General features: G+C 37.7%; 11 protein-coding genes across 11 annotated transcripts; 4 read left to right on the top strand and 7 right to left on the bottom strand. All coding sequences in view use genetic code 12, as the record gives it.

Moving 5' to 3' along the window:
• Positions 1–206: 206 nt before the first annotated feature.
• Positions 207–1,601, top strand: RPT1 (proteasome regulatory particle base subunit RPT1; the record flags this gene model as incomplete). The annotated part of the gene is made up of 1 exon (XM_064994694.1): positions 207–1,601. One exon carries the CDS (start codon positions 207–209, stop codon positions 1,599–1,601), a length of 1,395 nt encoding a protein of 464 aa, XP_064850766.1.
• A 219-nt stretch (positions 1,602–1,820) lies between these two features.
• Positions 1,821–3,485, bottom strand: DASC09_010900 (pseudouridine synthase family protein; the record flags this gene model as incomplete). Its single annotated transcript, XM_064994693.1, has 1 exon — positions 1,821–3,485. One exon carries the CDS (start codon positions 3,483–3,485, stop codon positions 1,821–1,823), a length of 1,665 nt encoding a protein of 554 aa, XP_064850765.1.
• A 768-nt stretch (positions 3,486–4,253) lies between these two features.
• Positions 4,254–5,825, bottom strand: DASC09_010890 (uncharacterized protein; the record flags this gene model as incomplete). Its single annotated transcript, XM_064994692.1, has 1 exon — positions 4,254–5,825. One exon carries the CDS (start codon positions 5,823–5,825, stop codon positions 4,254–4,256), a length of 1,572 nt encoding a protein of 523 aa, XP_064850764.1.
• Positions 5,826–6,343: 518 nt separating this feature from the next.
• Positions 6,344–8,375, bottom strand: EDC3 (Edc3p; the record flags this gene model as incomplete). The annotated part of the gene is made up of 2 exons (XM_064994691.1): positions 6,344–8,199; positions 8,267–8,375. 2 exons carry the CDS (start codon positions 8,373–8,375, stop codon positions 6,344–6,346), a joined length of 1,965 nt encoding a protein of 654 aa, XP_064850763.1.
• Positions 8,376–8,651: 276 nt separating this feature from the next.
• On the bottom strand, positions 8,652–9,305 carry SLX9 (Slx9p; the record flags this gene model as incomplete). Its single annotated transcript, XM_064994690.1, has 2 exons — positions 8,652–9,224; positions 9,303–9,305. 2 exons carry the CDS (start codon positions 9,303–9,305, stop codon positions 8,652–8,654), a joined length of 576 nt encoding a protein of 191 aa, XP_064850762.1.
• Positions 9,306–9,549: 244 nt separating this feature from the next.
• On the bottom strand, positions 9,550–11,397 carry MPP10 (rRNA-processing protein MPP10; the record flags this gene model as incomplete). The annotated part of the gene is made up of 1 exon (XM_064994689.1): positions 9,550–11,397. One exon carries the CDS (start codon positions 11,395–11,397, stop codon positions 9,550–9,552), a length of 1,848 nt encoding a protein of 615 aa, XP_064850761.1.
• A 282-nt stretch (positions 11,398–11,679) lies between these two features.
• Positions 11,680–12,174, top strand: TOM20 (TOM complex receptor protein TOM20; the record flags this gene model as incomplete). The annotated part of the gene is made up of 1 exon (XM_064994688.1): positions 11,680–12,174. The coding sequence occupies one exon, from the start codon at positions 11,680–11,682 to the stop codon at positions 12,172–12,174; it is 495 nt and encodes a 164-aa protein (XP_064850760.1).
• A 1,273-nt stretch (positions 12,175–13,447) lies between these two features.
• On the top strand, positions 13,448–14,707 carry DASC09_010840 (2,3-butanediol dehydrogenase; the record flags this gene model as incomplete). The annotated part of the gene is made up of 1 exon (XM_064994687.1): positions 13,448–14,707. The coding sequence occupies one exon, from the start codon at positions 13,448–13,450 to the stop codon at positions 14,705–14,707; it is 1,260 nt and encodes a 419-aa protein (XP_064850759.1).
• Positions 14,708–15,579: 872 nt separating this feature from the next.
• MLC1 (Mlc1p) lies at positions 15,580–16,283 on the bottom strand (the record flags this gene model as incomplete). Its single annotated transcript, XM_064994686.1, has 2 exons — positions 15,580–16,005; positions 16,281–16,283. 2 exons carry the CDS (start codon positions 16,281–16,283, stop codon positions 15,580–15,582), a joined length of 429 nt encoding a protein of 142 aa, XP_064850758.1.
• A 569-nt stretch (positions 16,284–16,852) lies between these two features.
• DASC09_010820 (YbhB/YbcL family Raf kinase inhibitor-like protein) lies at positions 16,853–17,485 on the bottom strand (the record flags this gene model as incomplete). Its single annotated transcript, XM_064994685.1, has 1 exon — positions 16,853–17,485. The coding sequence occupies one exon, from the start codon at positions 17,483–17,485 to the stop codon at positions 16,853–16,855; it is 633 nt and encodes a 210-aa protein (XP_064850757.1).
• A 1,854-nt stretch (positions 17,486–19,339) lies between these two features.
• ERT1 (Ert1p) lies at positions 19,340–21,234 on the top strand (the record flags this gene model as incomplete). The annotated part of the gene is made up of 2 exons (XM_064994684.1): positions 19,340–19,369; positions 19,462–21,234. 2 exons carry the CDS (start codon positions 19,340–19,342, stop codon positions 21,232–21,234), a joined length of 1,803 nt encoding a protein of 600 aa, XP_064850756.1.
• Between the last annotated feature and the right edge of the window lie 143 nt (positions 21,235–21,377).

Genomic DNA, 21,377 nt, shown 5'->3' with positions numbered 1-21,377 from the left:
GATTGTATTATAATATTTTAATCAAAGACTGTATTTTGCTTATTGTCTTCAGTGGTGTTGATGCCTGTAGGCCTCTTAGTAATTTGTGTAGACTGCCGGGCGACTGTGTCCATCCAAAACCAACAAGAAAAAAACCAAACAATTTGCCTCCCAAGCTGGAAATTTATCTGTACTACAACATTAACAATTAATTATTATCATTCACAATGGCACCAAAAGCTGATTGGGAGAAGTACCAAGCTCCGCTTGAAGATGAAAGCGACAAGATAGACGAAAAAATAAAGCCATTAAGTGAAGGGGATATCCAGGTATTAAAGGCGTATGGTGCAGCACCATACTCTGATGATATCAAAAAAATTGAGAAAGATATTAAAGATGTGGAACAGAAAACTAAGGAGAAGATTGGTGTCAAGCAGAGTGATACTGGGTTAGCTCCTCCTCACTTATGGGATGTTATGGCTGATAAACAGAGATTGGCTGAAGAGGCCCCATTACAAGTGGCAAGATGCACCAAAATCATTGTAGGTGGTAATGGATCAGAAAACAATCAAGAGGGCGGTGAAACAGATGGTTTAACAAATTTAATTGGTAGCAGTTCTGGGAGTTCGGAAGGCTCCCAAAAGGCTAAATATGTAATTAATATTAAACAGATTGCCAAGTTTGTGGTTGGCTTAGGGCAAAAGGTATCTCCGACAGATATTGAGGAAGGTATGAGAGTTGGTGTTGACAGAATGAAATATGATATTCAGCTACCATTACCTCCAAAAATTGACCCTAGTGTTACAATGATGACTGTGGAAGAGAAGCCCGATGTCACTTATAGTGATATTGGTGGTTGTAAAGAACAAATTGAAAAATTGAGAGAAGTCGTGGAATTACCATTATTATCACCAGAAAGATTTGTTAACTTGGGTATTGATCCTCCAAAAGGTATATTGTTATACGGTCCTCCTGGTACCGGTAAGACCTTGTGTGCAAGAGCCGTGGCTAACAGAACTGATGCCACTTTTATCAGAGTTATTGGGTCCGAATTGGTGCAAAAATACGTTGGTGAAGGTGCTAGAATGGTGAGGGAACTATTCGAGATGGCAAGAACTAAGAAAGCATGTATCATCTTCTTCGATGAAGTTGATGCTATAGGTGGAGCTAGATTTGATGACGGTGCTGGTGGTGATAATGAAGTGCAAAGAACTATGTTGGAATTGATTACACAATTAGATGGCTTTGATGCTAGAGGTAACATTAAAGTGATGTTTGCCACTAATAGACCAAATACTTTGGACCCTGCTTTGTTGAGACCTGGTAGAATTGACAGAAAAGTTGAGTTCAGTTTGCCTGACTTGGAAGGTAGAGCAAACATCTTTAAGATCCACACCAAATCAATGTCCGTGGAAAGAAACATCAGATGGGAATTGATTGCTAGATTGTGCCCTAATGCCACAGGTGCTGAACTAAGATCTGTTTGTACCGAAGCCGGTATGTTTGCCATTAGAGCTAGAAGAAAGGTTGCCTCTGAAAAGGACTTCTTAGCAGCTGTTGAAAAGGTTATCAAGGGTAATATGAAATTCAGTTCAACCAGTCGTTACATGCAATATAATTAAGCATAATAATTTATTTATCTTTCACATCTTTTTCTCGCTGGAATGTTCCGTAATAAATTTGTATTCATAAACAATAATTTTGTATAAAGTACTTACTTTAAATGTAGAGGAAAAATAAAAAAAAAAATAACATACAATTGATCATATGCAAAATGATATTCTGACCAAAACATTGCTAAGGAGAAGAAGAAAAAAGAATAAAAAATATCGATTGAAAGGCTACTCTACAATGTCAGCATCATTCTTGTCATTTTTGATTTTAACTTCCTCTGCTGGTTGATTTTGGGTGATACCCTTAGCAGTCAAGAAGTCAAAGATTGGCTCACCATTGAAATTATCGATGAATCCATAAAAGCCATGGAAAGAATTTTCTTTAATTTCTTCGGCATAAATTTTATCATAGATAAACTTCTTCTTGAATTCAAGCATCTTTTCTTCAAACTTATTAAAGTTCAACTCATTGTAGCCAAATTTTTGTAACTTTGGGTTAATGCCTTCATAAACCGGACACTCCAACAATAATCCGAGAGCTGGGGCTTTAGGAATATTGATTCTGGTAGAGTTGAATGCTTCGCTGATTCTTGCAAGCGGGCATCTGGTTCTAATAACCAACGAGGCCATACCAATCATCTTACGGATTTGGTGCAACATGAAGGACTGGCCATGGATTTTGATTGAGACCCATTCAGTGTTTTCAATGACAAATGGTTTGGAAATATTGGTGGAAATCATGTAACGCTGAGCACTGGCGTCATTGAAAGGTTTACCAATTGTGAAATTGTGGAAGTTGTGGTGGCCTTCATAGGTCTTCATGGCTTCCTTGAACAACTCCAATCGATCATTACTGATTCTGTAGTCTCTTCTGAGAGTGTTTTCAATTTGTTTGATCTTTCTAACAAGGTGCTGAGATTCTTCACCACCGGCAGCAGCTGTTGGGTTTTCAGTTTCGCCATTGTTCTCCTTCAAGTAACGCTGCGTTTTATCAATTTCCTCTTGGGTGATATTTGATTCCAACAACTTTTTGTTCACATTTTTCCACCATTCATCCCCTTCAGGGTCTTCCCTGGAAACGCCTGGGAATTTTTCCTTGTATTCAGAAATCTTTGTCCCCAAAACAGAAGATGGCTTTGGCGGTAATAATGAATAAGTTGGTAATAAGTACTCGTAGATTCTGGAACTACACATTTTTCTGCAATCAAACCCCTTGTTTGTTCTTTCAATCCCCCAAACTCTGATTTGGCCCGGCAAGAAAGAGTTGATCTTCTCGGTTAGTTCTTCACCACTTACACCATCTTCGCAGATAATCTTCAAGGAAACAACATTACCAGCAGCATGCACCCCTTTATCGGTTCTGGCTGCTCTCATGAAAGCATTCTTTTTAAGATCGGTGGAGTTAGCTTTCGAGATGGCTTCGGCCTTGATGAAAGCGTCAAAAAGCTCGCCTTCGATGGTTTTGTTTGGTGGATTTAGTTGCATTCCATGATAACCAGTACCACAATAACCAATCATCATGGCAACTTTTCTCTTTGGCTTTCTAGGTTCTTTTGGAATTTCGTTCCCATCCTTATCGAATAATACAGGACATGGCTCGAATATCTTTTCAGCCCTTTCAGGTCTTTGTCTTTTATTTCCCCTATCTCTCTGTGAACCTCCTCTGCCACGCTTCTTGGAACTCTCTTGATCATCAATCTTTTTGATATTGTCTTTACTTTCAACTCCAGTTTCAGTTTGGTTTTTATTTTCAGTTTCGTTTGTGTTGTTGGCTTCAACATTGTTTGTAGATTCCTGTTTGGAAGTGGTGTCATCGGCACTTTTTTGCTTCACAGAAACAGCTTCTGTAGTTTTAACAGAATTATTAGCTTCGACTGGCTTTTCCTCACTCATTTTCTATCACTCGCTTTGTTATATTACCAGATTAACCTCTGTTTTCTCTCCAATACAAATCCCTTTCCTTAAAAAAATTTTTCAAACTTGAAGAGCGAGCGATGGATAAGGGCTTCTGTGGGAATCCAATTCCACGGACCCCACGAGAAAAAAGAAAAGAAGCTCTGCATTCAACATGAGTAATAAGAAAAATTATTGAGAGGAGCTTTCATGTTTAGTGATTGATTTGATGTGCTCATAATAATCTCTATTGAAGTGCACTTTTTTAACATTCTTCTTCAGCTGACTATTCAATTCCAAAGTGTCTTTCTTCATTTGTTACTGCTCGTCTTAGACTACGTCCGAAAAGAAACACATACATTTGTAAGACCGAAATCATTTTCAGAGAGATCGTAGAAATATTCTATTTTATCAAATGAAGAAGTACTGGAAATTAAAAAAATTAATGGAAGAGCAGAAAACAATGCAAAATTTTAGAAACAAAAGACAAATATTCAAAACTAAACAAAGAAACACAAATGATAATGCCAAGGAAAACGAAAATAACAAAAAAATAACAAACAATAATAGCTGCAATGAGGAATTGAAATAATTATGCAAAAGCAAAAGTAATAGTAAAGCAAGATAAATATAAGTATAAATACAAAAAAAATATTTTTTGACTCAAATAAAAGAAGTGAAACGAAGCATCTTGCAATAATAAAATAATGGGTACAAAAGAAGGAATAAAAAAGAAAGAGAAAGAGGGAAACGCATGGATGTATACTTTTAGGCTCTTTTATTCAAAATACTGGAGAAATTCTGGACAAACATGACACCTTTCAAGTCAACAATCAACATCTTAGTACCGTCTGGGGAAAATCTCATACTAGCAGTATTTTTATAACAAGAGGAGCCAGATACTTTGTCAATGAGTTCCAATTTCTTGAGGATATAATTTTGCAGTTCATCTTTGGTTAACTGGGCTAACCATATCTTACCGTCGGTGGTCAAAAAAGCCGCCAAATCGTTGGTAGAGTTTATACAGCATTTGTGGACTTTGCTTCCAAGGCCATCCAATCTCAAGACTCTTTTTGGCTGGACTGGTTTTTGGTCCTTGTCGATAATTGTATCAATTTTGGTATTGAGGATCATTGGTGGAGCGTTTGGCGAGTTGGAAGAAATTAACATGAAAGAATCATCTTTGCCAAATAATTGAAAATCAGTGATCCCTTCGCTGACAGGGCTCTTTTCTGGGGTTCTGGAAGACTTCATAAGCAATTTGATATTCAGAGGTTTTGTGACGTCAAAGACTACGAATTTCGATTCGCTTTTATAAGTAGAAAAGATCAAACGATCACCAGTGGAAGAAAACTTGACATTATCGACAATACCATGGTACGGCACGGTGATAAGCTTTCTGTCTGATTTGTAAAGCTTCAATTCGAGAACTGGGGCACTGACGGTCATCGACTCATTTTGTTTTTCGGCAGCTTTTTTCAAGTTTTTCAACGATGATTTGGATCCAATTTTTTTCAAGAATTTCTTTTGAGGTGGGGATACGAAATCCCGACCATCACCAAGACTCAAACCGTTGAGCTTTGCTACAAGCTCTGGAGTTAACCCATCGGCCATTTTAGGTTTTTTGAAATCAAGGCTTATCACCAAGATGATACTTCCCCTGGTTTCTTTGTTTCTGCCTTGTAATCCACAGGCAATCATTTCGTTTTTCGGAGATATATCCACGGATTCAATTTGGAGGCCAGCCCCATATTGGTATAGGAGCTTCCCGCATTCCATCATATCGTGAACTCTAAGAGACCCATCAGTGCACGTCAAGACTAATAGTCTTTCGTTGATAGCACAGGATTTGTATTTTAATGATTTGTTTTTGAGAGAAATCCTTGATTCTTTGGTCAAGGAGTCAAAATCAGGCCCGTGGTCACCGTTTATTTTACCGCAACACAATAGCGTTGGCTCATCGGCATTCACGGAGTACACCAACCATTTATCACAATGGACAAGAACAAATTTGCTAGAGTTTGGGGAGATAGAAGACGTCAAGTAGTTTAGTTTTTGGGCTTTTCTATTATTTGGGGAAAATGGGTTTTTGAAAAACGGCAGCCTCTCGTAATATGTTGAGTATCTGTGTTTGCCAAAAGATGGTGGATCAGGAGAATCAAGAGACGAGCTTGACTCTGGAGTTAGACTTCCTAGACTTGAACTACTTTCATTGGTCTCCAATTTCTTCATGAACTCGCTCCTTTCCACTAGTTGAAGATGAATCGGGAGATTTGTTTTGATGTCTGCGGCATCATGTGAGAAATTGAATCCTTGAAATACTTCTTCTGCAAAATTCATTATGTTGAGAGGGGCGCCTGCAAAGCTGTAAATAATATGTAAAGAAGTATACAAATAAAAACAGTGCCAATTTATCATATCTCTAAGAATCCGTCAAGTATTTATTATCCAGGCCATAAAATTTAGTGGCGCCGTCAAAAGATTTTTAATCTGCAGAAACATACATCTGAAACACCACTACACACCGCACTATATGGACTTGCGCGCAGCAGTCCAAGACTCAACTATAACGGATATCACTCTTGAAACACCAGTTATTGTGAAGGGTCTTTCTTCACTTGACGTTCCTTCTATTGTTCTTGTACGAGACTTACGTTTGATACAAGATTACGTATCGCAGAATTTGCAGTTTAACACACAAAAAGTAACAGCACACACAAATAGTGTCTTCATTAAAATTCCAAAAACTACTTTTGTAACATCATATAAATCATCCACTAATTTTTTTTTTTTTTGGTTTTTTTTTTTTTTTTATTCGTTAAATAATTTTTTCCGCAGTAGGTTCATAATATATATACTCAAGAATGATTGACGTCAACTTCACTGAACCATTCGTCTCCAAAATATGTCTTGTCAAATTTCCTAAGCGATCCTTTACTACTGTAGACCTTTCGAGGAATTCCCAAATCAATGAGATAGTGGATCCAGTCGCCAGCTTCGATAACGCCCAAGTAGTATGCGTGCATTAGCCCAATAACTGGGAGACCCATCGATACCACAATATTGGATTTGATACGGAAGTCATCCGGGCTGACATCTAACGCAAGTTCTTCCACATCGCTGGCGGTTAAAGAAAATTGGCCTGAGCCAGCATCTAAACCACTAGCTATGTCAATAGACAAAACTTTAGCTCGTGAGCTGTTCACCCACTTGATTAATCCCAAACACTTCTTCAATTCTTCCCCCCAGAAATCTGACAAATTGGTATCGTAACCTTGCAAAGCATCGATAACCAATTCCAAAGGCGAGTCTAACGATGCAATAGTTTTCTTCAAATTATGTAATTCATTGAACACTTTTCCACCATAGTTAACAAAAAGTTTCAATTGATCCTTCACAATGGTGTCAAAGTCTTCCTTAGCATCGTAAAAAATATCACTGTCACTGCTTGTCGAAGAAGCTCTACTCTCATGTACAACGTCACTAATATCATTGCTCAACACAAATGCAACCACTCTTAACCCTCTGTTAGACAAATGTCTTCCAGCAGCCAACGCCCGGGCACCAGCTTTATTATTACCCACCAAGATGGCCACCAATGGAGGCTTGTTATGATTGTTAGAGGACAAGCGACTGGAGCCTCCCAAAGTTCTAATTATCAACTTTGATAAACCGATACCAGAATTCTCAGCAAACATTTGGTCATTAGCCCCAAAAAGTTCCGAAGACAACCTTTCAATTTCTAATAATTGGACAGGGGAACACAAAGATAATGTGGTCCCAGAGCTCAAACTGAACTTAATATCAGATTGAGGTACTGGTGAAAAAATTGGCGGTCTACTGGCAACAGGGGCTTTCTTCGGAGTAGTATTTTCGTTGGTCTCCAATTTTTCTGGTCTCTTGAGAATCGTGAACTTCTTCTTTGGCTTTTGGGGTTGATTGGAGAAATCGAGCTTCTTAACCGCTTGTGACATTTTCTGCTCACCTTCTTCAATCTCGTCCTCTTCATCCATAGTGTTAGATGATGAAGCACCTCCCAAGTTATCCCAATTGTCTTCTCTGCCATTAAGGACCATTTCATTATTATCATAATTGACCTTCTTGGCAGGGCTCTCAATTTTATTATGACCAGCCAATCGGTCAGCATAGTTGATCTTATCCTTGGATTTCAAGTCTTTAAAGACTGTAGCTTTATCAAAGAGAGCCAAATTGGTGGCGAAGTCAAAATCTTGAGAATCTTTGATTTGCGCCACATCGTCCACCCAAGTTTCATTTCCATAATGTTGTTGTAGCTGTTGCTGTGCTTGTGGCTGTGGTTGATTCTTCGGCTTGTTATTTTTGAGGATACTTTTCTTCTTGCGGACTTTTGGGGAGTTAGCGACACTGGATGCTTTGGAAGGTTGAGCAAAAAGAATCGCGTCGTCGACAAACGACTGCTGTGGCTGAAGTTTTGGAGAAACAAGATGTTTATGCTGTGCTTTTGGAGTTCCCACTTTAGACCCAGGGTTTTGAAATAATATCGCATCATCGATCAATGACTTGGATGGAGTATGTTGTTGTTGCTGGTTTTTCTTTGCACTGTTGTTGTTGTTGTTGCTGTCCTTCTTATTACGTACCAAAGCCTCCTTAGGTATGTCCACCACCGATAAATCATTGATCTTGTCGCCTGAGATGGTGAAGTGATCGAGGGTCTTATCTTGGCCGACGAACTCGGCTAATAGAGATACGAAGTTAGTAATAATATATATTAAATGTGGTTGTAATATAACCCTCAAACTCACCTTCGGTAATCGTTAAAACCTTATCCTTGATACCATTCACATAACCTCTGATCTTGGACGAGTCATGGAGCACAAGCTCCACTTTATAGTTGACAAATTGCTCGGCCATTAGTGTTGTTTGTAATGGTTATATATATGTATATAAAGTGAACGCCTTGCTGATCATGAAGATTGTCTCTCCAAAAGAAAAAAAAATTCAACGATCAAATTCCGCCCACCCAAATGTTACGCAGCCCGTGCGCCCGCCAACACAACTTCTACAAATCACTCTTCTTCATTAAATAATAGTACATTGTGCAATATATTGCGGGGATTATTTGGTTATTTATTTATTTATTAATGTTTTTTTATTTTTTATTTTTTATTTTTAATATAAATCTATTGGTTAACCAATGGTGTTCAAATTGTTGGCGATCCTGTCCTTCAACGTAGCAAATGGACTGTTTCTAAAGCTACCATTGGCAAGCGTCCCGTTGAAATTCTTGCGCTCAGCAGTCTCCACGAACGCTTTGCCTTTGGACTTATGAGGGTTGGGGATATGTTTGTTTTTAGTCTCCAAGTACTCGTACTTTGTGTTCTTGCCTGGGCCTGTTATTGATGTTGTCGTCGCTATTGTCGATGTTTTGTCATGTCCTCCAATCTCATTCAATGTATCCAACATGTCGTCCATCTTTGGTTTCAACGCATCACGAAGCTTTCTTTTTCTTCTCCTTATTGAGCTCTTGCTAACGTTTGTAAAATTCTTGTAGTTTGGATCGTTCGAGTCTAAGACATTATGGCCATCTGTAGGCACGTCTGGTTTGCCCTCCTGGGTCAATGATTTAACAAGCTTGGCTTCGATCTTGTTATGCACCTTTTTCACAATTTTGTCATCCTTTGTCATCGATCTCAGAACACCATGTAGTGATTTCGACCGTAGCTTGGTACGTAATGATTTGCCATTCTTTTTGGTCACACCCTGTTAGTGGTTAGTAATCAGATGTCCTTGGTCTGTCGATACAGCACAACACTGGAATAATAAAATGAAAATGCGTACCATTATTATTATTAATTATTGGTGACTCTTATTTGTTATTGTTTATTGAGATATAATTCGAATCGTGGGCACTGGATAATCAAATCATCTCATCGCATTAGAAAAAAATTTTCTATACTTTTTTTTTTTTTTTCATTTTTTCATTTCCTGACATGCATTGTGATGGAAAACCAAATCAACAAAACTTACAAAGTATGCATATATATGACAGAATGATGTATTAAATAACAATAAATAATTAATTAGTCTACAACTTGAATCCCACACTTTTGGATTTCCCTCCTTCTTTGATAATGTTACCACGAATATCCGTTTTGACCCCTTTTTTACTGATCACTTGGACGTTTGCCTTCTTCAATGTATCCATCACATCTTCCTTTTTGCTCTTTTTGCTCTTCTTCTTGATTGCTGCTGCCTCGTTTTGCTTATGTAACTTTCTCTTATTCTTTTGTCTCATATTCTTCTTCTCCTCTTTGGTAAGCTCATCCTTGTTAACAATCATACCATTAGCGAGTCTCACTTCGTTGGTCTCCTTGTTAACTCCAGATTGGGCCTTGAACACCTCTTGTGGGGCCAAGGTCGATTCCGAGTTCATTATAAGTGGTTGAGCATCTTCCATAGTGATGGTAGAGGTATTCACCTTGATCTCGAGAGATTTACCAGCTGGCGCTGGAATGTAATGGGCAGAGCACAATGCATCCAATTTATACGTCACACTTTGATATAATGCTATAATTTCTTCATGCTTGGCCTCCAACTCGTCATTCTTTACCGAATCCGCAGTAACACCATTGTAGTGCTCATCTTCATAAATCTCCGCCAACGACTTTTGTGATTTCTTGCCCATCTCGTCCATGTCAACTTGTGGGGTCGATTTGAATTTGTCATTTTCCATATCGGAAAACAAACGTCTTGGTAAATCGTCAAACTCGTAATTTTGGATTCTTCTTCTGATAAGATCTTCGATCGATTCTGTAACCTCTTTGGTGATAATCGGGACAGGTTTGGCATTACGATCAAACTCCAATTCTTCATCAAGGAGGGCATCGGTTGGTCTATTCTTGACTGAAGCTTCACCTTTCATGGTCCATTTTTTCTCTTCAACCGCCTCTTTTTCTAATTCTGCAATTTGCTTTTGGATTTGTTTTTGTTGTTTCTCAAAAGTTGAAAGCCCTTCATCGCCATTCTTAGATTTCGATTGTGCTTCTTCTTCATCTGCAAACAAGTCAAGCATGGCATGATTCATAGCCGCCTTATACTCATCTTCACCAAAGTCAGCCTCTTCGTCATCCTCTTCATCATCATCATCATTATGCTTACTTTTTGCCGATTCTTTAGTTTTTTGATCAGGTTTGGACTTGTCGGAAGTTGGCTTGTTAAAAAAATCATCATAATAATCAACTTCGTCATCCGATCCATCTGAAATTTCTCCAAAATAATCAATTTCTTCTTCTCCATCTGATAGCATATCGTCTTTATCTTCCAATTCCAAAACCTGCTTTTTATAATTCTCAAGAGCGAAAAAACCATCATTTAGCCCAAACCCATCGTCTTCATTATTGTGTTCTTGGTCTTCTTCGTTATCTTCTTCGTTATCTTCTTCGACACCAATTTCATTGGATAGCTCATCATCCAAATCGGTATATTGTCTTGCTTCAGGTTTCCTATAGTCTTCATAATCATCGTCATCTGAATACACAGTTTTTTCAGCTTCTACTTGTTCCTCATCTGCTGATAATTCTTCTTCGCTAGCTGATATATCCTCTTCAATTAGCTCTGCAGCACCGCCGACATTTCCCATTCTCAGTTTCAATTCTGGTATATCTTCAAACATCAACTCTTCGATATTGTCGTCAATGACCAACTTCGCCTGCTCCCATACTTGGTTAGAGTCCAATCCTTCAATGTAAATTTGGTCCAACACTGGGTTCTTCTTAGTCCGAGTCTGTTTTAGCGTGATGACTGGATCCAATATCGACTTGATGGTCTGGGAAAACTTATTGGAAGCACCATCCGCAGACTGATCCTGCAATATCTGGGAGATCACATCAGTAGGGTTCTTGAGGATAATTTCTATACTTCCGCTGCCGCTCATATTCACTAAATAAATACTATTTGTATACCACAATAAAGATGGTTTTCACGTTAAAAAAAAAAAAAAAAAAAATTCCCCAAATAAATTTTTTTTTATTTTTTTTCTTGATGATGAGGGAAGTGTTCATTCACGTGACAAAATCTCCCTGGCTAAAAATTTTCTTTTCTCTCCTCCAAAATTTCTTTCTGACTGTTTTGTTCAACCTTCGAACACCCCTTTTTATATTAATATATTATTATATTATACCAGCATAAACAAAGCGGACATAGAACGAAAAAGAATATGGGTAAATTCGGTATTACATTCGGTGTTTTTGCTGCCTCTGCCATTGCTTATGCTTTGTACTTTGACTACCAACGTCACAATTCTAAGGAATTCCGTCAATCCTTGAAGAAATCCGAAAAGAATTACTTGAAACAAAGCGAAAAGAAAGAAAAGAAGGAAAAGAAGGCCCGTGTGGAACAATTGAAGGTCCGTTTGTTGGCAAGCTTAGAAAAAGAGCCAGTTCCAAAAGATATCAATGACAAAGAACAGTATTTCATGAAGCAGGTTGGCCAAGGTGAACAATTAAGTGCCAACCCAGGTAAAGAATTTGAATCGGCTTTATGCTTCTACAGAGCCTTGTCTGTCTACCCTAACCCAACCGATATCTTGGGGATCTATCAAAGATCTGTTCCTGAACCTGTGTATGACTTGATTGTTCAAATGATTGCTATCAAGCCACCTTTGGCTATCATCAACATTTTGGGTGATGCTAGCATTGACACCACTGAATAAATGTCAATTTTTGGGATCTATTAAATGGTTGTGTTGTTTTTATTGCTATTGTTATTTCATGCAAATATATTTAATGGTTTCACTACTCTTGGTTTGGTATTATTATTATTATTATTTTTTGACATAATCATCATATTCATTTTCATTTTGCTATTCATCCAGTTTCTTATCCTTCTCATTGATCATCAAATAGTTTTGCTGTCTCCTCAATAAGTCTCCATGTTACTGTTATCCATGCCAAGGTATTATAATTGAGGAGTTTCATAAAAAAAAACTGAATATCCATAAAAACCAAAAAAAAAAATAGAATATTATCTAAATTAATCATCTATGAGGAAATAATGACTATAAATGATTAAAATTGGAAGACGTGATCAATAGATTTTCAGGCTAATGTTTATTTCTTCTCTTTTTTTTTTTTTGTTGTTGCTGAAATGGTTATCATAATGGTCAGAATTAAACTTTTAAACACAGGAAGGTAAGTTGAGAATACTATAATAATTGGCTGAAAGAAAAACGTTCATTTAGACCTCACAAAAGATTCACTAACATGATCTTTATTGATTTATTTTAATTGTCATTGTTTTTGTTTTCTTGCTAAATGTCTGGCAGACAAGTTATTAATACAATACAATTACCCATTCAAGTTCTGCTGTGTTTTAATAATGCTTTATCTGACTATGATTATATTACTGCTACTTTATTTCTTATTTTTATTTTTTGTTTGTGGGGTTTTTTTTTAAGCATCCTGTATATATATATATATCCTAATGGCATGGCAATCTGTTATTCTTTATATTGACCGTTGAAGGATTTTGGTCATCCAACCGAAACACCATCAGTGTATTGAGATAGTTTTCTCTTAGATTGATGTCATCTTTTCCACTCCCCAAACGTGGGAAGAAACAACCAAGTGCCTGTTCCGTGAGTTCCAAAATGGCTTGCTGGCTGTCTAATCCATCCGATTCCTGCCACGTTTATCATATTTCTTGCTCTCTGCAAACGCATTCACTGCCCTAAATGCTGTATATCACTCACTCTTTCAGTGCACATTTGCCGGTGTCAAAAAAAGAAAAAATCTCCGTTATCCGTTATCGTGAGGCTGCTCCATAAATACTGTACATTGCTTCCCGGCATATATTTTTTTTCTCCTTACCATATATATATATATATATATTCGGCGTTGGCTTAAGAAGTACGACATATCATTCCAGTAAAACTGGATAATTACAATCACCATTCCAAACTTTACTAATTATTAGTTCCCACCAAAATGACAGAAGAAACAAAGAAAACCATGCGAGGCGTACTTTACTACGGCCCTAACGACTTGAGGTTCTCCAAAGATATCCCGATGCCTACAATTAGTCACCCAGATGAAGTGATGATCAAGATCAGCTATTGTGGAATTTGTGGTACCGATTTGTTGTCTTACAAGAAGGGATCACACTTCTTTGACAAGATCCACCCGGATACCGGTCATCCTTTGACTGGTAAGAAGTTGCCCCAGGTGATGGGTCATGAATTCTCTGGTACTATTGTGGCTGTAGGTGACCTGGTTCGTGCGGAAGGGAAGTTCAATCTTGGCGATGATGTGGTTTGTGAGCCAACCTGCTATTGTGCTGATAAACCAAGATGGCCAGATTCCAAAATCGCAAAAGATGCCCCTCCTCCTAAAAACGACCATAACAGTATTTGCGGGCATCCTAATTGTGAATATTGTGAAGAAGGAATGACCAATATCTGTGAGCATATGGGGATCACTGGGCTTGGGTGCACTGACGGTGGGCTTGCAGAATATGTGGTAGTTTCCAAGCACCATTTGGTAAAGGTTCCAAAATGGATCCCTATGGACTGTGCTGCCCTTGTCCAACCTTTATCTGTTAGTTACCATGCTTTCAGGACTTGTGGCTTCAAAAAAGGCAGTAGTGCTCTTATTGTGGGCTGTGGTAGTATTGGTATTGGGTGTATTTTATCAGCCCAAGCGTTCGGGGCCGGTAAGATTGTGTGCTCCGAGCCTGCCCAAGTACGTCGTGAGCAAGCAAAGGCTCTAGGGGTTGATGCAGTGTATAACCCAAAAGATTCTGGCGACGATTTCTCAAAAACTGTTCAAACTTTGAAAAGCCTCTCTCCTGGTGGTCGTGGGTTCGATTATGCCTTTGATTGCTCGGGGTTCCCAATCACATTCAAAACTGGGTTGGACTGTATTAAGGCCCGGGGTAAATTAGTCAACTTGGCCATTTGGCCTACTAACCCTATGGATTTCTATCCTATGGATTTCACAAGTGGTGAAAAAAGTATCACTGGATCGATGTGTTACACTCTAGAGGATTTCGAAGGAGTGATCAATGCAATGGCAGATCATCGGATCAGTTTAGAAAATTGCAAGAAGTTGATCACCAAAAAAGTTATGTTGGAAGATGCCGTTGACGGGGGTTTTGAAGAGTTGGTTCGTAATAAGGATAACCATGTGAAGATCTTGATCACTCCAAAAACTCTCAAAGATGGTAAGGAAGTTGATTCTCAGAATTAATCTTTGAATCTTTAAGCAGTTTTCTCTTTTCCCGGTACCCAGCTAATTCCTAATGTTTCATAGCATTTATTTTATATCATTTGGTTCACTCACTCAATTCATATTTCATTGGAATATTTCCGAGATGTGCAATTGGGTGCGAATGTTGCCGTCAAATTAAGCCTGTTATTTATTCTATACTTTTTTTTTTTTTTTTCGGGGGGTTTGAAGATTTAACAATTTATATGGAAAACTGTTGTGTTATTTCATTACGTTGTAATAGTGTGATAAGCTGAAGTTCTAACGACGGGCTACAAGTCTGCTTAAGGTAATTGATGGTCCTTAACGTTCATGATCATCGCAGCAGCACATCGCTCGCATAGCAATCCGCGTAGAAATGATAGATATTGAATATAGTAGTACTCTGCAATGATAACATGGCCAATATATTTTCAATTGTTTTTGTTGAGAAGATCAACTTTCCAAGTGCCCCAGATACGTGCGAAATAGCATAATTCCGTATAACAGAATGGAGAATGAGACTAGTTTCACATCAAAAATAAAAATAGAAAACAGTTAAACATACATAATTCCTAACAAACACTAAAATAAAGAACGAGAGAAGTGAAGGTGATGGGCAATATTACTTTCCTTTTGTGTAAAAAGGAACAAGTGCAGACAATCGGTATATTAAGAAAAATAGGGAATAATTTTAAATAGTGGGAACAGAAAATGACCATAAAAAATAAAATAGAATAGAAGCGATAAGAGTACATCAATTGTTTATCATATAATCATTGCAAAAACAAACAAAAAACAAACCAACAAAAAGAATTGGATAAGGGGAGTTAAGTAATAAATCAAGCTCAGAAGCGAGACTAAGAATTGATCATCTATTGAGCCAAAATAGACTTGACGAATTCAACATAATCAACATTACCATCCTTGGTGACATTGACCCCCTTCAACAATTCATCGACTTCGGAATCGCTCAATTTTTCCCCAATGGAAGTCAAGATGTATCTCAATTCACCAACACCAATGAACCCTGTGAGGTTCTTGTCGAATACTTGGAACCCTCTGATATAATCTTCTGGGTCACCCAAAGGCTTAAACCCGTCTGGACGGTTGATGATTTTCACATAAGTGTCGAAATCTAATTGACCTGGCAACTGACGTTCGAGTTCGGAGATTTCAGCAAGAGTCGGGTTTTGACCAACAGCACGAAGAAGATCACCAAGAGCTTCTGGTGGAACGCGACCGGTTCCCTTCTTGTCAAAAAGAGAGAAGGCGTCTTTGTAAGTCTTAGTATTGGAGGACTAGGATTGTTAGTATCTATTATTCAACAAGAAAATCAACATGAAAACCGACATCATAACTATCCCAAGAAACCAAAAAAGGGGAAAGAAAAACAATAGTGACTGGATTAATGGAATACTCATAATTAAAAAAGTAATATCCACAAAGTAAGAATGATCATCATTGACACTATTCTTTACCCGTCGCTTTCCTTTCTCCGTTTCTATTGATTATTTTTTTTTTGTAGTTACTCTATCATTTCAGAAACCAATATCTTCGACGTCCAACAACATACCATTATATATGGGAGAGAAAAAAATAAAAAAATGTGTCAATTATTTCGGTGTTATTCTGTCTGGGAAACCTCTGCTAACTGTACAGGTGTATAAATGGATGCTGTTGTTAATTCAACGACAGATCAACTTTTATTAAAAAAAAAAAAAAGAAAAACAAATCACTTTTTTTTCGCTGCAATGTTTACCAATTCCCTATCGGGAATGTTTGGGTCACCCGGTTGTAAACATCCCTTACCCATAGGACAAGACGATAATGATTATAATATACATTATTACTACACAATCTTTAAGATCTCTCTACTTGTTTGCTACTATTACTCTCCCCCTTTTTTTTTTCTTCTCCAGGATATTGTTCCCATATCCAAAGCGAGGGCGGGCCAAACTTATAGATACAAAAGCACAAATATATTCATCATAAGGACATTTGAAAAAAACCAAATCAATATTATTAATAATAATAGTAAACGTTGATAAAATAAAAATAGACAAAAGAAACCACCCCAATCTTCCAGATAAAAGCATTTAATAAATAGCCATAATGGCACACCCGTCGCCTTCTTGAATAGTGAGTTCATTGAGTCTCGTTTTGGGCATAAAAAAAGTTGGCGGCAATCGGCTCAAGCCCATATTTGGTGCTCCATTCACGAACCCCGGTAGCCGGTTTCCCAAGCCCCCAGTTAGGTCTTCCAGTTAATGGAGGTGGGTTGATTTCTGCCTTTTGTTTGAAGAGGAAGAAACAATAGCGGTGCTTTCCGGTCTTTGGAGGAGGACCCGGGCCCTCGTATTTCAAATAGTCCGGGCCTTCATTGAGATCCAACTGAGCGCTCAAGAAGTCAGAGTTTTTAGCGCCATCGGATTGGGTCAACTTGATGTTGGTTTTGATGTAATGGCAGTATTCTGACCATTTCTTATCGGTTCTGGATGGGGCGTCAGGGTCGGTGACCACCAAAGTGAAGTAGTCTAAGGCAGAAAATGTAGATACAAGCTCATCATCGCCAATGTCCAAGGTAAGCTGGATCTTTGGCAAGGTTTGGGTATCTTTCACTTTCAATTGGTTCCCAAGGAGTACGTCCAAGTCCTTGCCGTAGCTAATGGTTAGTAGTCCTTGGGGAGTGAACTCATCAAGGACCTCTGGAAAAAGCTCGTGCTTCTTTAAAGCATCCACTATTGATGAGGAGATTGTGACCAAGTTGTGTGCGAGCATGATTCTTGTGGGAGTGCGCGGAAACAATAATTGGGGAGATCTGACCAGATGGGTTAGTGGCAGGATATGACGAAGTGTATGTGATCCAACGGTTCTGATTGAAGGGAGGAACATAAGACAAACCAAACAGAAGTGTAAAAAAACAGAAGAAAAAATAAAAAAAAAAAAAAATGAAGGTATTAAGTACTAGCGATATTTTACTATACAAGGCGTGGGAGTCTGCTCATCCAGGGGTGTGGGGATACGTATGCAGCAATAATAAATTATTGTAGTAAGTGACGATGGTTGCTTTGGCAATTTTCCAGTGATTGTTATTATTCGCCACACGTGACAGGTAATTTCGGTTATGTGCACGTGCAAAGTAAGAACAGGTGATTGTTGACATAGTTGCCCCTTTCAAAACCCCAAACTTTAAAGGGGCGTGTCGAAAGTGGCTATTTTTGGTGAAAGGGGCGGAATAAAATTTCCAGTGCTTGTCAGTCATAGAAATCAATACACCGTTAATGTGTATTGTGAGGGTGTTAGTCAAAAATTTTTAAAATAATATATTACAAACTAATACCACATCAGTGGTGCTTTGGTTTTGTACATGAAAATTTTGTCTGTAATTCACCTTGTAAACTTGAAATTATTTGCTGGATTTCTGTCTGCTAAAGAAAAAAAGTGTAACATAGGACATGCTCAAGGTATCATAATACTATTATTAATGCCCTTATAGGATGTATTTTTTCACTAATAATCCTTCGTAGAACATTCAGGCATTTCGAAGAATTCCCTTTTAGAACTATCCAATAGTTCTAATATAAGACTCCCAATCCGTCAATTAACATGAGAGCAGGCTTATATTACAGAAAGGAACTAGCTGCTTAGAGATTTCCTAACGCTGTTGTATCGTAGCTATAAAATAGAGTGTCTATCATGTATCAAAAAAAAAAAAAAAAAAAATAGTAACTAAATATTATCAAGCCTGAAAAAGACTTCAAATAGATAGAGAGGATGGAGTAATAATAAAGATAACGAATGAAAAATACTGGCAGTATATGTCACAGAACCTATATAGGTATATAAAATAGGACATATCCTTCTGCAGTGGAAAAGCGAAGGAGTTATTATTCACTGCTCCCCCTTTGGTAATTCTTTCGACGATCGTTAAAATAGACGTGTTGCAGAAAATAGTTCCTCTTTATTTAGTTAAGGGTGGTCCAAAGGGGATTGGTGGCCAAGAGTGTCAGGACCGCCATACTGCAGACTCTGTCATTGCAAAGTGTAAGTTTCTGAAATCAGATTTCTTATATTACTAAACATATGGTAAGTAGTTTCTAAGTATTGTAGGACATTGCAAACTATCCAGTATTGGTCAAAGGACAAACTAATGAGTGTTTTCGCGCATGAAAACCACTATATTGGTATGCCTTGATATATATGAATAAGTTTTTATATGAAAGCCACATTACGAGTTACGTATCTTATCTCAATACGATCATTAATAATCATTAACTTTTGAAGAAAACGTCTGTGTTATTTATTACCAGTGTGCTCTCCTGCCATGCGCATTACCCGTCTATAAATCCTGTGTGAAAAACAATGTTTAAGGATTTGGCTGAAGAAGAAAAAAGAAAAGAAAAACAAAAAAAAAAAGATCTTACAAGCCTGAGATGAGCTACAGGCCATTTACAAAATATTCTTCGGACTGATCCTGTGCTGTGACTTATTTTGCTTCTCTTTTTTTTTTTTTTTCAAATAATAGAATCTACACCAATATCAGGTAGATCAATAACATCAAATCACTATATTTTATGGATCTCTTCTTTAGTGTGTATATCTATTTCATTCATATGCAGTGATCTCTTTGAAATGTCCAACGCGACAAAGCTTTGTATAAAGGTATGTGTCTGATAGTAGCTGAAGGAACAATAAAAAAAAATAGTTCATGAAATATTACAGAATACTAACAAACATTTCTTTTTTCCTTTCAGCCAAAGACGAGGAAAAAGACCGCTAGAGCATGTACATATTGCCATCGTGCCCACTTGACTTGTGATAGTAATCGACCTTGTAATCGATGCCTTAGAAAAGGATTAGCCGACACTTGTGTTGATGCTCCCAGAAAGAAAAAGAAATATTTGATGGATGTAGACGATGTTCAAATAACTACATCATGCCCTCCTTCAATGAATAATAGCAATAACAATAGTATTGCTAGTGATGCCAATAGCAGTTTCCAGAGCAATGCCAGACCAACACCGCCATCCAGTAACCAATACACTAATCCACTACTATTTGATTCGGCAACTAGCTTCTTTTCTCAAAATAACGCCTTCCAAGCTCCAACAACCAACCAGTTGTTGAATACTAGCACAGATCAATTCCTTGCGCAGAACCTGTCTTCGGCCAAAGGTGATAATAAGGCAAATAACCAAAAAATAATTAATGATGGTGACGGTTTGAAACAATCTCAAGTTAAAAGTAAACGACAATCCCGGTTTTCTTCGGCAGCAGCTGATCTAGAATACGCCGTGCTTACCAATATCATCAAAAACCCTTTAAATGATAATGGATCATTAGATTTTTTGAAGCCATCATTAATGCAAACCTTGCCACAAAATAGCAACGACTACAGTCAATTGGTTTCAAATTTCTCCCTTTTCAGTCAAAAGCCAAAGGACATAAAGAATGTCCATGAACATAGCCAACATCGCGTACCCGCCAACGATAATGGTTATTCGCTTTTACGTACTACCAGCAGTGGTGCCTATTCGGAAACCCCAACACCTCCATATGTAGGATCCCCAAACGATAACCGGTTATCTGAACAAGGTTATGATTACAATAGCCACATGATCCAGTATGCCAAGCATTCTTTTAATAATTTTAATGATGGGTCATCAATGAACCGATCTTCATCGTCAACTACTTCAAATTTTGATATCTGTCCCCAGTGGGATCCTTCAATAAATCAATACTTCCTTGGTTTACTTCCTGGATTGCCTGATAGTAAACCTTACCTTACTTACCCAGACATTCGTGATGTCATTGAGAAAAATACAATAGATCAAGAAGCCAGGCCCCATAGATCAACTTTATCATTTGCCATCGGGGTTCAGTCCGACAAACATGTTCATCATCATCATCACCGTAATGATCATATGGAATGGGGATTACAATTCAAGGAACCAGAAGAAATTTATTCCCAGGTCAAGAAACCCTTTTCGTACACTACAGGCTTCCATTTGCTAGTGGTTTATTTGCGTCATAGATTCCATAATGATAAAACTGTACTAGTGAAACTTGTCAAATCAATGGCCCAGTATCGTCCTAGTTTTACTGCTCAAGTCATGACTCTCAAAGAAGAAGACTTGATATTTATGGAGCAATGTTTCCAACGTGCGTTGTTAGAGTATCACAAATATCTCTCAATCTCTGGAACTCCAACGGTTATTTGGAGACGTACAGGGCAAATATCATTTGTCTCTGAGGAGTTCACCATGCTCACTGGTTGGAGTGTGGAAATGCTACTATCTAAAATCACATTTGTTGTCGAGCTCATGGATGATGAGTCAGTGATTGGATATTTTGAGTTGTTTAGTAAAATTGCATACGAGGACTACAAAGGTGCAGGAATGATTGAATGTGTTTTAGTAAATCCTAAGGGAGACAAAAAAATCAGAACAAAATGTTGCTGGACTTTAAAAAGAGATGTTTTCGGGATTCCAATGATGATTATCGGGAACTTTTTACCATTGATTTGAGCTTTCGTGGATGTTCCTTTTGATGACGATTATGAAAAAAGAGCCTTATTTGTTTGTTTGTTTGTTTGTTTGCTTGCTGCTATTTATCTTGGGTTTTTTGGATTTTTTTTTTTGTGATTATTTCGATATTTTCTCCTTTTTTT

This window comes from Saccharomycopsis crataegensis (genome assembly GCF_037102585.1).
Source record: "Saccharomycopsis crataegensis DNA, jcf7180000000073, whole genome shotgun sequence".
Classification (NCBI taxonomy): domain Eukaryota; kingdom Fungi; phylum Ascomycota; class Saccharomycetes; order Ascoideales; family Saccharomycopsidaceae; genus Saccharomycopsis; species Saccharomycopsis crataegensis.
Note: the sequence above shows the minus strand (reverse complement) of the source record. Positions and strands in the feature narration are given on the sequence as shown.